We start from the raw sequence: 15,913 nt of genomic DNA on the forward strand, positions 1-15,913 counted from the left end.
TGTAGTTGTGTCAGTCCCAGGATATTAGAGAGACAAGGGTGAGGTAATGTCTTTTATTGGACCAACTTCTCTTGGCTTGAGAGACAAGCTTTCGAACCACACAGAGCTCTTGAACAGCTGAACAAGAGCCCTGTATGGCTCAAAAGCTTGTCTCTCTCACCAACAGATGGTGATCAAATAAAAGATATTACCTCATCCACCTTGTCTTTCTGTTCCCCCAACATTCACATTTGAATATACTAACTCCCCTCCCATTAATAATCATATAACATCCTTTGGGCAACTATAGCAATTACCTGTATGGAAAAATAATATGAGGAAACTAATGCATTTGTAGCTATTTTTTAACATGATTTAACAATTGGAAACAAGAAAAGCCAACCCTATATAACTAGCCATCTTTCTGCAGCTCACCAATAAATGTTCCTCATGCCAGAGTTTGAGACTCTCTGATTTTGTAGAATCCCACAAATTTATGTGGCACTATTCAAAATACAAAAGAGGTGAGGTCTGTCTCTGATGTGCTTGCAATCCAATGCAAACAAATATCAATACAAACATGGGATAGCAGCTCATAACAAGAGAAATGTGCAGATATCCCTGGAAGAAAGATCAGCACAGGAAGTCTTCATGAAATAAATGAATTTTAAAGAGGGATTTGCAGAAGGAAACAGAAGCTATTCCACGCACAGGAGGCAGCATGAGTGAAGTCAAGAAGACAAGATTAGGAGAAGAGACAAAAGGAAGCACAGGAATATAGGGAGTGCAAGACGAAATGAGAGAGATATAGGCAATGGCGGAGATGGGAAGAGCCTTGGAGGTAAGGACTACTAGCTTCAATGTAAAAAGTATAGAGATAGGAAGGATAGAGCAGAATGGTAATAACGTAATTAAAGTAGTGGAAGAGAAAGAATCTCAAAAGAAGAGTTTTATATAGACTAGAGGAGAGCAAGCTGGTAGTTATCATCTCAAGGCAGGAGATGACATACAGATGATTTCAATCTCCAGGGCTATCTACAGTACCTAGATAAACTTAAAAATACCACCACTGCTCCATTATAGTTGAAGGTGTGTTTGTGATATAACATTGTCAGTTGAAAGGATACAATGTATCCAGCAGGCACCCAGTGGTGAGGCAAGAGAGGCACAAGGATTCCGAAACCAATCAGAGCAAAGAAGAGATATAACAGCCAGGCAATAACCTGGAAGGGATGTAGAGGCCAGCTCCAGCCATTCTTTCGGGCGTGCTGAGATTGGACCTCAGCCGTTGTTTCACCCACCTTTTCTGGAGCTGTCTTATTAGGAGGTTTGTTGCAGATGTTCATCTACAGAGAGCAGGAAAAAACAACAAAAAGGTAATCCTAAGGAAAATCCCTTTCCATTACACTTGGCATTCTCAGAAGGTATGTCCAGAGATTCCAAGGCCAGAAGGGAACTATTGTGATTATCTAGTCTGAACTCCTGAATAACACAGGCCATTGAACTTCTCCCCAAAACATTTGTAGAGCAGACCCTTTAGAAAAATAACTAATCTTGATTTAAGAATTGTCAGTAATGGAGAATCAACCACAATCCTCAGTGGATTGTTCCAATGGTTAACTACAATTTACACCTTATTTCCAGTCTGAATTTGTTTAACTACAGCTTCTAGCCATTGGATCGTGTTATACCTTTCTCTACTAGACTGAAGAGCATATTATAAATATTTGTTCCCCATGTAGATACCAATAGATTGTAATCAAGTTATCCCTTACCCTTCTCTTTGTTGAGCTAAATAGATTGAGCTCCTTGGGTCTATCACTATAATAAGGCATGTTTTCTAATCCTTTAATCATTCTCATGGCTCTTCTCTGAACCCTCTACAAGTTACCACCACCCTTCTTGAATTGTGGACACCAGAACTGGACACAGTATTCCAGCAGTGGTCACACCATTACCAAACCCAAAGGTAAAATAATCTCTCTACTCCTACTCAAGATTCCCCTTTATGTATCCAAAAATTGCATTAAATCTTTTGGTCACAGCACTGGTAGCTCATTATCCACCACCATCTCCAAATCTCTTTCAGAGTCACTGCTTCCCAGGATCAAGTCCCCCACTCTGTAAATATAGCCAACATTGTATGTCTCCAGATGTATAAATTTACATTTAGCTGTATTAAAATGCACATTGTTCGCTTGCACCCAGCTTACCAAGCAATTCACATTGCTTTGAATCAGTGACCTGTCCTCTTCATTATTTTCCACTCCCCCAATTTTTGTGTAATCTGCAAACGTTATCAGTGTATTGGAAAATGTTATTGTAATGGAGCCCTGATCTTGGGTCCATTCTCTTTGTAGCTGGAGCTCTCAAACCTAGAGAGTTCTGTGAGGATGAGAACTTCTTCCCACCAATCAAAGATTGCTTTGTTAGACTTTATAATTTTTCGTTATTAGTTTTTACTAATATTATTTTAATAAGTTTTAAAACATCACACTTCTGAATATAAAATAATTATGTTACCAAACACCTCTCCCTTCATTCTGATTTATTTCCCTGCCCTACTTGTGAATGAGCTGAATATGTATCAAACGCTAATCAGATTCCTAGCTTGTATGGAAGACAGGCCAACCAGTTCAGAGAAAACAAGAATCCGTTTTCCTCCCTCACCATTCACTCAAACCAAATAATCAAACTTGTTCAAAGATTTAATTTTTTTCTCTTAGTCATTACTGCTTCCTTTGCCCCAAACCATGGTGATTGCCACAATTCCATGGTATAGTTGACACCGAATAATAATACCTCCTGCAACGAAGTGAAATCTGCCTTCGTCTTCAATCAAACAGCCTGTTATCGGTTTCCAAAGCTATCACAGGAAAGTTAGGCCTGGTCTACAATACAAAGTTAGGTCGACGTAAGCTGCCTTGCACTGACCTAGCTGTGCCTGTGTCTTCACTAAAATCTGTCTCCCACCGATGCAAATGCCCTGTTACAGCACACAGTAACACCACCTCCCCAAGAGGCACTGAGCCATGGTTGATGTACTGATGCTGATGCAGTGTGAGTGTAAACACTGCATTACCCATGTTGACCCTAACAGTCCTCCAGCAGGTGTCCCACAATGCCCGACTGACCGTTCTGATCACAACTGTGAACTCCACTGCACAGGGGTCACGGAGACTGGAATGCCCCCTAACCCCTTTAAAGACCTGCATATTTTTCAAATGCCTTTTTCCTGATTCCCAGCTTGGCGAGCACACCTTGACTCCAACACACTCCCAGTCCCAAATTTTCCCAATGATTTCTAGATACATTTTACTTCCATTAGACACTAACCAATTTATTTGAGCATACGCTTTCGTGAGCTACAGCTCACTTCATCGGATGCATAAAGTGGAAAATGCAGTGAGGATGTTTTATACACACAGACCATGAAAAAATGGGTGTTTATCACTTCAAAAGGTTTTCTCTCCTCCCACCCCACTCTCCTGCTGGTAATAGCTTATCTAAAGTGATCACTCTCCTTACAATGTGTATGATAATCAAGGTGGGCCATTTCCAGCACAAATCCAGGGTTTAACAAGAACGTCTGAGGAACAGAACTACTAGCCGTCACCTTCAGCCCCCAACTAAAACCTCTCCAATGCGTTATCAAGGATCTACAACCTATCCTGAAGGACGACCCATCACTCTCACAAATCTTGGGAGACAGGCCAGTCCTTGCCTACAGACAGCCCCCCAACCTGAAGCAAATACTCACCAGCAACTACATACCACACAACAGAACCACTAACCCAGGAATCTATCCTTGCAACAAAGCCCGTTGCCAGCTGTGCCCACATATCTATTCAGGGGACACCATCACAGGGCCTAATAACATCAGCCACACTATCAGAGGCTCATTCACCTGCATATCTACCAATGTGATATATACCATCATGTGCAAGCAATGCCCCTCTGCCATGTACATTGGTCAAACTGGACAGTCTCTACGTAAAAGAATAAATGGACACAAACCAGATGTCAAGAATTATAACATTCATAAACTAGTCGGAGAACACTTCAGTCTCTCTGGTCACACGATTATAGACATGAAAGTTGCGATATTACAACAGAAAAACTTCAAAACCAGACTCCAGCGAGAGACTGCTGAATTGGAATTCATTTGCAAATTGGATACAATTAACTTAGGCTTGAATAGAGACTGGGAGTGGCTAAGTCATTATGCAAGGTAACCTATTTCCCCTTGGTTTTTTTTCCTACCCCCCCACCCTCCCGCTCCTCAGACGTTCTTGTTAAACCCTAGATTTGTGCTGGAAATGGCCCACCTTGCTTATCATGCATATTGTAAGGAGAGTGATCACTTTAGATAAGCTATTACCAGCAGGAGAGTTGGGTGGGAGGAGAGAAAACCTTTTGAAGTGATAAACACCCTTTTTTTCATGGTCTGTGTGTATAAAACATCCTCACTGCATTTTCCACTTTATGCATCTGATGAAGTGAGCTGTAACTCACGAAAGCTTATGCTCAAATAAATTGGTTAGTCTCTAAGGTGCCACAAGTACTCCTTTTCTTTTTGCGAATACAGACTAACACGGCTGCTACTCTGAAACTTGGCTTCCATTGTTTCTAATCCCACAATGCTTAATTTACATAGGAGACCACCAGATAGCTGTGACATTCCCTCCTGTCTGGGCAAACTGTACAGTATCTAAAATCAATGAGTATCCATAATTACTTACATAATGTTAATACATACACTTCACAATATTAATCAGTGTGTCAGCTTTCAGAAAAGACATCATTCTATATATTTTATAATACTGTAAGGTATACAATCAGTTGATTCAGTTGCTTATCATTCTTCCTCCTCTACCCACTTAAGAAAGGAAGAAGTCTTTCAAAACTTGTTGTAAGGTAACGTTAATTGGTTAGAAAAAAAGAAAATTAATATTAACATTGATTAGGCAATTTTTTAAAAATCAACAGAACTTACAATAGTTCTGAAAGCCACCTGAATGCACTAGTGAGGGAAATGTGAGTTGCATTTCCTGCAATGGACAAAATCATCTTGCTGGAAAGCTTCAGTAAAATAACAGCTCTTAGTGAGAGAGACATCAGCACTATCCAGAGTTCAGGAAATACCAAAACAGGGACAAGACGGGAATTGCTAAAAACTGTTTCTAAGGCCGGGTATACACTACAAACTTACATTGGTATAGCTACACCACCCAGGAGTGTGAAAAATCCACACCTCTGAGCGATCCTCCGGTGTAGACAGCACTATGTCAACAGGATGGCTTCTCCTGTCAACATAGCTACTGCCTCTTGCGGAGGTGGATTAACTATGCCAGGGGTTCTCGAACTGTGGGTCGAGACCCCAAAGTGGGTTGGGACCACATTTTAATGGGGTCGCCAAGGCTGGTGTTGGCCCTGGGCCCCAGCAAATCTGAAGCCCAAGCCCCACCGCCCAGGGCTAAGGTTACATGCCCTCCACCCGGGGGGGCTTCAGCTTTGGCCCCCCCACCCAGGCGGTGGGGCTTGGGCGGGCTCAGTCTTCGGTCCCCCCTCCTAGGGTCGTGTAGTAATTTTTGTTGTCAGAAGGTCACGATGCAACAAAGTTTGAGAACCGCTGAACTACACGGATGAGAGAAGCTCTCCTGAAGCACTACAGTGGCACAGCTGCAGCGGTGAAGACTTTTAAGTGCAGACCCGCCCTGAGATACGACAGAGTCTTATTTAACCACCTGTGCTTATAGAAGTAAACCCTGCAGTTTTCCTTTAAAAATAGGATTTAACAGCAACATGCAGTGCCCACATGCTGTTTTTGAGTTCCCAGAGATAAGCACAAGACAGGGCACCACCAGTCCAGCCCAATGTTCATAGGACATTAATACATCCCCAAAGGCGCTCAGTGGTTGACACTGGCACCCAGTTTGGTCCAGAAGGGCAGGAGCTAAAAAGTAGCAAATCAAATGAGCTGCAAGTTTAACTTATTTATTTACTCACTGAACTTACTTGGTTTAGGATTTTCAGTGATATTTCTGCCTAGCATCCCAATTAAACTGTGAGGGTGGAATGAGCTACAAGAGGTCAATGAACGTTACAGAGCACAGACTGTGGGAATGTCTCTTAGCTGTGCAATCCCAATCCGAGCTTTATTCCTGATGAGTACATGGTGCACTAGAAATATTTTGAGAACTGTTCTAACATCTAATACTAGCAGAACAGGGTGTGTGTAAGGGTATGTCTACACTACGAAATTAGGTCGAATTTATAGAAGTCGAATTTTTAGAAAGCAATTTTATACAGTCGATTGTGTGTGTCCCCAGTTAAAACCATTAAGACCATTAAGTCGGCGGAGTGCGTCCACAGTACCGAGGCTAGCGTCGACTTCCGGAGTGTTGCACTGTGGGTAGCTCTCCCACAGTTCCCGCAGCCCATTGGAATTCTGGGTTGAGATCCCAATGCCTGATGGGGCAAAAAACATTGTCGCAGGTGGTTCTGGGTACATGTCGTCAGGCCTCCATTCCCTCCCTCCCTCTCTCTGTGAAAGCAACAGCAGACAATCGTTTTGCGCTTTCACCATCACCGTACGTCTCCTGGGTGCTGGCAGATGTGGGACTGCGTTGCTACAGAGCAGCAGCTCATTGCCTTGTGGCAGCAAACAGTGCAGTACGACTGGTAGCCGTCCTCGTCATCTCTTGGGTGCTCTGGCCGGCCTTGGTCAGGTTGGTCGGGGCACCTGGGCAGACATGGGTGCTCCTGGCAGATCTCGGTGAAGTCTGTTGGGGGCGCCTGGCCGGACATGGGTGCTCCTGGCAGACCTCGGTAAAGTCTGTCAGGAGCACCTGCTCATAAATGGGAGTGAAGCAGATCATTCTCTTCTTTAAGTTTTGTCTAATGGAGATTCTGTCCTGCCTGGAATATTGGCAGAGGGATAGCTCTCCCAGCCAGCAGCACCGTCTGCTGCCAGACTACCCCTCCCTCCCTCCAATCGTGAAAGCAAAGGGCGACAATCGTTTCACGCCTTTTTCCATGTGGGCGCCATATTGCTGTCAGCATCATCATCCACCCGCTGCTTCTGCTGCCACTCTGCTCTCCTGCTCACACCGTACCACGGCAAGCATGGAGCCTGCTCAGATCACCGCAGCAGTTGTTACCGCTCTAAACACCATGCGCATTATCATGCAGTATATGCAGAACCAGAACCTGCAGAAGCAGGCAAGGAGGCGACGGCAGCGCAGTGAGGAGAGTGATGAGGACATGGACACAGACTTCTCTTAAAGTACGGGCCCCGGCAATTTGGTCATCCTGGTGGCAATGGGGCAGGGTCATGCCATGGAACGCCAATTCTGGGCCCGGGAAACAAGCACAGACTGCTGGGACCGCATAGTGTTGCAGGTCTGGGATGATTCCCAATGGCTGCGAAACTTTCGTATGTGTAAGGGCGCTTTCATGGAAATTTGTGACTTGCTTTCCCCTGCCCTAAAGCGCCAGAATACCAAGATGAGAGCAGCCCTCACAGTTCACAAGCGAGTGGTGATAACCCTCTGGAAGCTTGCAATGCCAGACAGCTACGGGTCAGTTCGGAATCAATTTGGAGTGGGCAAATCTACGGTGGGGGCTGCTGTGATGCAAGTAGCCAACTTGCTATCAAGGGTAGAGACTCTGGGAAATGTGCAGGTCATAGTGGATGGCTTTGCAGCAATGGGATTCCCTAACTGTGGTGGGGCGACAGACGGAACGCATATCCCTATCTTCGGACCGGACCACCAAGGCAGCCAGTACATAAACCGAAAGGGGTACTTTTCAATTGCGCTGCAAGCACTGATGGATCACAAGGGAAGTTTCACCAACATCAACGTGGAATGGCCGGGAAAGGTACATGACGCTTGCATCTTTAGGAACTCTGGTCTATGGGAACGGCTGCAGCAAGAGACTTACTTTCCAGACCAAAAAATAACTGTTGGGGATGTTGAAATGACTATAGTTATCCTTGGGGACCCAGCCTACTCCTTAATGCCATGGCTCATGAAGCCATACACAGGCACCCTGGACAGTAGGCAGGAGCTGTTCAACTCTAGGCTGAGCAAGTACAGAATGGTGGTAGAATGTGCATTTGGATGTTTAAAAGCACGCTGGCGCAGTTTACTGACTCGGTTAGACCTCAGCAAAACCAATATTGCCATTGTTATTACTGCTTGCTGTGTGCTCCACAATCTCTGTGAGAGTAAGGGGGAGACGTTTAGGGTGGATTGGGACGTTGAGGCAAATCGCCTGGCTGCTGATTACGCACAGCCAGACACCAGGGCGGTTAGAAGAGCACAGCAGGGTGCGCTGATCATCAGAGAAGCTTTGAAAACCAGTTTCATGGACTGGCCAGGTTACGGTGTGAAAGTTCTGTTTGTTTCTTGATGAAAACCCACCCCCTTGGTTCACTCTACTTCCCTGTAAGCCAACCACCCTCCCCTCCCCCCTTTGATCACCGCTTGCAGAGGCAATAAAGTCACTGTTGTTTCAAATTCATGCATTCTTTATTAATTCGTCACACAAATGGGGGGATAACTACCAAGGTAGCCCGGGGGGAGGGGGAGGAGGGAAGCACTGGGTGGGGTGGAGGAGGAGGGGAGGGTGAAAGGACAAGGCCACACTGCACTTCAAAACTTATTGAATGCCAGCTTTCTGTTGCTTGGGCAGTCCTCCGGGGTGGAGTGGTTGGGTGGCCAGAGGCCCCCACACCGCGTTCTTAGGTGTCTGGGTGAGGAGGCTATGGAACTTGGGGAGGAGGGCAGTTGGTTACACAGGGGCTGCTGTGGTGGTCTTTGCTCCAGCTGCCTTTCCTGCACCTCAACCATACGCCGGAGCATATCAGTTTGATCCTCCAGTAGCCTCAGTATTGCATCCTGCCTCCTCTCATCACACTGACACCACCTCTCCTCTCGCTCGTCCCTCCTGTCCTCTCGCTCATCCCTCCTGTCCTCGCATTCATTTTGTGCTTTCCTGGACTCTGACATTGTCTCCCTCAACGCACAAACCCAACTAACCCCCCCTCCCCACACACAAACACCCAATTTTCTGGGATGATCGCTTCACCCCTCTCCCTCACCGTGTGGGTAACAGCGGGGATGATTTCTGTTCAGCCACAGGCAAACAGCTCAGCAGGAATGGCCACCTCTGAATGTCCCCTTAATAAAATTCCCCTATTTCAACCAGGTGACCATGAATGATATCACTCTCCTGAGGATAACACAGAGAGCTAAAGAACAGATGTTGCTTGAATCCCAGCAAATACCAGGACCATACGCTGCCATGTTTTGTTATGCAATGATTCCAGACTATGTGCTGCTGGCCTGCCGTGGTAAAGTGTCCTACCATGGAGGACGGAATAAGGCTGCCCTCCCCAAAAACTTTTTGCAAAGGCTTTGGGAGTACATCCAGGAGAGCTTCACTGAGATATCCCTGGAGGATTTCCGCTCCATCCCCATATACGTTAACAGACTTTTCCGGTAGCTGTACTGGCCGTGAATGCATCCCAACTCTTCAGGGCAAATTAATCATTAAACACGCTTGCTTTTAAACAGTGCATTATATTTACAAAGCTACACTCACCAGCGGTCCCTTCTCTGCCTTCTAGGTCAGGGAGCCCGCCTTCGGTGGGTTGGGAGGGTACTAGATCCAGGGTGAGAAACAGTTCCTGGCTGTCGGGGAAAACGGTTTCTACATTTGCTTGCTGTGCTTCAACCTCCTCCTCCTCATCATCTTCCTCATCCCCAAAATCCGCATCCCTGTTGCATGAGAGTCCATTGAGGGAGTCCACGCACCGGGGTGGGGTAGTTGTAGGGGCACCCCCTAGAATGGCATGCAGCTCATCATAGCAGCAGCAGCATGTCTGGGGCTCTGACCCAAAGCGGTCGTTTGCCTCTCTGGTTTTTTGGTAGGCTTGCCCGAGCTCCTTAAGTTTCACACGGCACTGATGCGGGTCCCTGTTATAGCCTCTGTCCTTCATGCCCTTAGAGATTTTTTCAAATATTTTGGCATTTCGTCTTTTGGAACGAAGTTCTGATAGCATGGATTCGTCTCCCCATACAGCGATCAGATCCAATACCTCCCGTTCGGTTCATGCTGGAGCTCTTTTGCGATTCTGGGACTGCATGGTCACCTGTGCTGAAGAGCTCTGCATGGTCACCTGTGCTGATCAGCTCACCATGCTGGTCAAACAGGAAATGAAATTCAAAAGTTCATGGGGCTTTTACTGTCTACCTGGCCAGTGCATCTGAGTTGAGAGTGCTGTCCAGAGCAGTCACAAAGGAGCACTCTGGGATAGCTCCCGGAGGCCAATACCATCTAATTGAGTCCACACTACCCCAAATTCAACCCAGCAAGGTCGACTTCAGCACTAATCCACTCGTTGGGGAGGAGTACAGAAATCCAGTTTTAAGAGCCCTTAAAGTTGGAAAAAATGGCTTCGTAGTGTGGACGGGTGCAGGGCTAAACCGATCTAACGCTGCTAAATCCGACCTAAACTCGTAGTGTAGACCAGGGCTAAAAGTGTGTACACAGGTGGAACGGGTAGTAAGCTTTACCTGGTGATTAAGGAGACATAGATCAATTTCTGCAGAACTCAAACTTCAATTAAAAAATAATTTCTAGCCCTTATGATTGTGGAAAAAGAACCCTACCAAATGTGAACCATGCAGCTCCTGTGCCTATGCTTCTGCTCATAATTTTACTGTTGCTACAAAGGCCATGTCTACACTACAAACTTACATCAACTCAAGTTACGTCAGCATACAGCCACCGCAGTTAGTATATCACTTGTGTGCGTGCATACTTGGCTCATGTCGGCGGGGCACGTATTCACCAGGAGTGCTTGTATTGATGCAGAGTGCAGTGCACCATGGGTAGGTATCCCATTGTGCAACTCACCCATGTCCAGCACATTCTCTTTTGGGAAGTTTTGGCAATGTATGATGGGGCTAATTCAATCGCGCAGCGGTGACTGGGTCAACTTCCCCGTCACAACTATCTCCATCCCATAATTTCATCTGTACCCCATAATTTTTGCAGTTTTCTTTCAAAATCCCACAAACCTGAACAGCTCTCCTTGCTGTCTGCAATCTCTGAGAGAAGGATGGAGCCTGCACAGCTCTGCACTAGTGTCCTGAGTGTTGCAAGCAAAGCGTGCACAATCCTATAGTACTTGCAGAGCTGCAAGAAGAGACACAGGGAACATGATGATTCCTTGGAGGACAGATTGCTGTGGGACATAGCCGGAACCAATTTAAGTTTGTTGCTGGCATTCATGCAGCAGCTGCAGATGGTGGACCACCCGGTTCTGGGCCTGAGAAACAAGCATTACAACTTGCTGGGATCGCTGTCATGCAGGTTTGGGGTGACAAGCAGTGGCTGGAGAACTTTTGGATGTACACAGCCACATTCCTGGATCTGTGTGCCAAGCTTGCCCCAGCCCTCCAGTGCAGGGACACCAAAATGAGAGCAGCACTGACAGCAGAGAAGTAAGTGGAGATCGCACAGTGGAAACTTATGATGCCAGGTTGCTACCAGTCAGTCGGGAATCAATTTGGAGTCAGGAAATCCACTACGGGGCTGTTGTGATGCAAGTGTGAAGGGCCATTAATTGCCTCCTACTGTGCAGGACTATGCCTCTCAGCAGTGTGCATGACACAGTAGATGGATTTAGTGCAATGAGGTTCCCGAAGCACGGTGGAGATAGATGACACGCATATCCCTATTTTGGCACCAGACCACCTTGCCACAGAGTACATCAACAGAAAGGGCGACTTTTATATCGTTACACAAGCACTGGTGGATCACTTCACTGATATCAGTGTGGGCTGTCAGGGAAGGTGCATGACACTCACATGTTTAAGCGCACATGACGGATCAGAAAGCTCCAAGCAGGGTCTCTCTTTCCTGACCGGCAGATTACCATTGGCAATGTTGAAATGCCAGTAGTGATCCTCGGCAACCCAGCCTTACCCCTTGCTTCCCCAGCTCATGAAGCCATTCACCACCCACCTCAACAGTACCAACGAACACTTCAGCTACTGGCTCAGCAGGTGAAGAATGACAGTCGAATATGCCTTTGGTTGTTTGAAGGGATGCTGGCATTATTCACTCACAAAATTGACCTCACCTGAGAAAAATATCCCAATGGTTATAGCTGCCTGCTGTGTCCTGCATAACATCTGTGAAGCTAGGCCGGAAAAGTTTCCACTGAGGTGGAGGTAGAGTTGCTCTCTGCTGAATTTGAACAGCCAGATACAAGGGCTATTGGAAGAGCTCCATGTGGAGCTATACGGTTCAGGGAGGCTTTGAAAGACCATTGTAATAGTGACCCAGAGCCGTGTGTGTTGCTGTAGTGTGCTCTATCTGGCCCTGGTCTTTTGCAGCCTGGTATGAATTGTGTGGTGATTGCTGTACATATGGGGATATAACATTGTCAATGCACCTATTAATTTTGTTTGTGAATGACCTTATGAGTTGTGTGACACTGTGCATTAACAGGTAATCGGCTGCGTTCAGAACCGCTGAGCACCAGCTAGCATATGTTGTGAACGAATAAAGAAACTGTGTTCCAAATAACAGAATTTTATTATTCTGTAACCAAACCTGTGCAAAAAACAACAACAACAAAACCCCAAAAAACCTCCCATCATTTAAAAACAAATACATTTTAAAAAATTAATAAAACATAATAAATTAACAGAACTTATGAAGGGGAAAAAACATTCATGCCCCTTTCAGCTACACATAAACCACCTGTGGCTTTCACAGGTCTGTGTTTGTGACACTGTGATTGTCTTTAATGTCTCCCGGGAAGGAGCGGTAGGGATAATGCAGCAACTCCTGAGACCACATGGAATGTTAAGGAGACACATAGGGAGGTCTGGATATTGAGTTCTCAATGGGCTGCAGAGTGAGGCAAGCATGGGACTGGTGAGACTGCAGCATCTGTGTTTGCTACCTCAGAATCCCCATTATATCCTGGTGCATCTCCCTTTCATTTTCTTGCACCTTTCTCCTCTTCACTCTATCCGTCTCCAGGCTGTCCACAATGTTCATCCTCCTGGCCCTGTGCTCGCTGTCTGATGCAGAACTGGCTTGCAGGATCTTCTGGAACATGTCATCCTGAGTCCTTTTCTTTCTCTTCCTTATCTGGCTCAGGTGTTCTGTGGGTGTGGAGGGAGAGACCCTGAAGGCCACAATGGCAGCAGCTGCAGATAAAACACACAGTGGGTAGCATTTTCAGTGTATTCACTATGGAAAATGAAACTTAAGATGCTGAACTCATTCCCCTAAAGTTTTAAGCACTATATTCTCACTTCTGCCTGAGATTGCTTGTGCACGGCACCAGTCACAGCACCAGTCACGGTGAGCATGGCCCCCCCAGGGGTTGGGGAAATGAGGAGGGAATTGCTTATTTGCACAATTCTAGTAGTATTGGGCAGTGCCACTGAGTACTGGCACCGTACTGCGCAGGCAGTGGTGATTTCAGCTCATCTCTCCTTTCTGAGGGTAACAGAAGCAGAAAGAGCACTGAGGCCATCCAGGCCAGACCATACACTGCTAGACTCTGTACGGCAATGGTGCCTGCTGACGTTATGGCTGAATAGTGTGGGAAAGTGTCCTACTGTGGAAGAAGAAATAAGGCAGCCCTCCCTAGAAACCTTTGGCAGAGGATTGCAGAGTACCTCCACTGAAGTTTCACAGAGATCTCTCTGGAGGATTCCCGGGACAACCCTGCACAAAAACTGCTCTGCCTGCCCCACCCCTCTCATAATTCTAGAGGGGAATGAAAAGCAGACATCAATTCTACCTCTCTTGGATGTACCACTACCTCTTCTAGCAAGAGTAAATTAATGATAAGTCAAAAGATGTGTCCTACTACTTTGGGAGTGCCATCCCTGTAATTTTAAATTAAACTACACACTTACCTGAAGTTCTTTCCCCTGCATTGGGCTTGCCAGTGCTTAACTAGTGGGACTGGCTGGACTGTCGCAGTGTCAAAAACAGGCCTAGGCTCGCTGGCCAGTTGGATCCCCCAGTCAGCTGTCCCTCCTCCTCCTCCTCACTGTTCACAGCAGGGGCCTGTGACTCAGGCTTCTCAGAGGTATCCAGAGTGCTCTTGTGGGTGGGGTGGTGTCTCTGCTGAGTATGGCACGTAGCTCTTTCTAAAAGTGGCAGGTCCGTGGCTTGGCACTGGATCGATTGTTTGCCTCCATGGCCTTCTGATATGCCTGCTGCAGCTCCTTGGCTTTCACGCTGCACTGCTGCTGGTCCCTGTTGTAGCCCTTGTCCTGCATCCCCTGAGCAATTTCCGCATAAATGTCCACGTTTCTGCAGCTGATTTGGAGCTGTGTCTGCACAGCCTCTTTTCCCTCCAGGCCATGGAGAGCCAATACCTCTGGTCTACTCCAGACAGGAGCGAGTCTGGATTGTGTAGCCAGCATGCTCAGCTGAGAAGTTGGACTCAACAATGGAGAGCTGCTAGGTGTGCTCCTGAAGCTGGGCATCCAGGAAAAGGAATTTCAAAAATTCACTGGGATTTAATGGGGAGGTTGGACTGCCGGTCTCTGTGACTCCTGGGCTGTGGAGCTCACAATGTGGACCAGAGTGGTCAGTATGGAGTATTGTGGAAGAGGACAGTAACAGTTGACTAAGTAAGGCAGGGTCTACACTCACACTGCGTCTACCTAGGAACTCCGAACTTGGCTCTATGCTGCTCAGGGCGGTGATGTTATTAAATCAGTGTAACAGGCACTTATGTTGGTGGGAGCCAAATTTTAGTGTAGACACATGCACAAGTAGGTTGATGTAAGCAGCCTTCTATCGACCTAACTTTATAGTGTAAACCAGGCCTCAGAAAAGCTAACAAAAATGGTGCACTTCACTACCTCCATTCAGAACCCTGTAGGCAATGTGAAATTGACCTGATTCTTGTCAGTTTCTTGTTTGGGAAAGCTTTGAACAATGGATCTAATCACTGTCCAGGAGGATGCAAAAAAATTAAAGGCAGTTAATTGACCCATGAACAATCTCCAGCACCTAGAACACGTCAATTCCCAGGTCTGATCTACGGCTCTCAGGGAAAGTCATCTCACCTGGGATCCCAAAATGTAAACTTCCTCAATAACAGGGACAGAAACAAGTTCTGCATACCCTCAAGATCCTTTCCCTAGCCCAGTAGCATCACTTCCACTTACACGATATAAGCCTCAGCTTGCCTTCACATACAACTCCTGATCTCACTTCAACTGTTCCTACAGTTTCAGGCATGCTAGCAGCTTTGCTGAGTGAGCCACAATTGAAAAGGGAAATTGAGCCTCTTACATCACTAACAGCTTGGCACTGCTGCCTTGTCTGCTTCTCCTTATACCTAGAAGCAGCGTCTGACTTGGTGCCACATGACATTTTGATTAAAAAATTAGAACAATATAAAATTAACATGGCATACATTAAATAGATTAAAAACTGGTAGGTCTCAAAATAGAATTGTAAACTGGGAATTGTCATCAAGTGAGTCTGTATCCAATGGGGTCCAGCAGAGATTGGTTCTTGGCCCTACACTATTTAACATTTTTATCAATGACCTAGAAGAAAACATAGAATCATCACTGATAAAGTCTTCAGATGACACAAAAATTGGGGGAGCAGTAAATAAAGAAGAGAAGAGGTCACTGTTTCAGAGTGAGCTGCATCGCTCTGAAAACAGGCCGCAGGCAAACAATATGTATTTTATACATCTAGCCATATTAAATCTATGAACAAAGAATGTAGGCCATATTTACAAGATGGGAAACTCTATCCTGGGAAGCAATAACTCTGAAAAAGATTTGGGGGTTATGGTGGATAATCTTCTGAACATGAGTTCCCAATGTGACACAATGGCCTAAATGCGATCCTGGAA

The 15,913-nt window shown here is 46.1% G+C and overlaps 1 protein-coding gene across 7 annotated transcripts in view; it reads right to left on the reverse strand.

Moving 5' to 3' along the window:
• ZDHHC1 (zDHHC palmitoyltransferase 1) overlaps positions 1–15,913 on the reverse strand; it is a 58,932-nt gene that overhangs the window by 37,927 nt on the left and 5,092 nt on the right. For all 7 annotated transcript variants that reach the window (XM_048816664.2, XM_048816668.2, XM_048816662.2 and 4 more), the window contains exon 2: positions 1,107–1,325. In XM_048816664.2, coding sequence (XP_048672621.2) covers positions 1,107–1,325 — 219 coding nt within the window. The remainder of the gene's footprint in view (positions 1–1,106; positions 1,326–15,913) is intronic.

Source organism: Caretta caretta, chromosome 12, assembly GCF_965140235.1.
Source record: "Caretta caretta isolate rCarCar2 chromosome 12, rCarCar1.hap1, whole genome shotgun sequence".
NCBI lineage: Eukaryota > Metazoa > Chordata > Testudines > Cheloniidae > Caretta > Caretta caretta.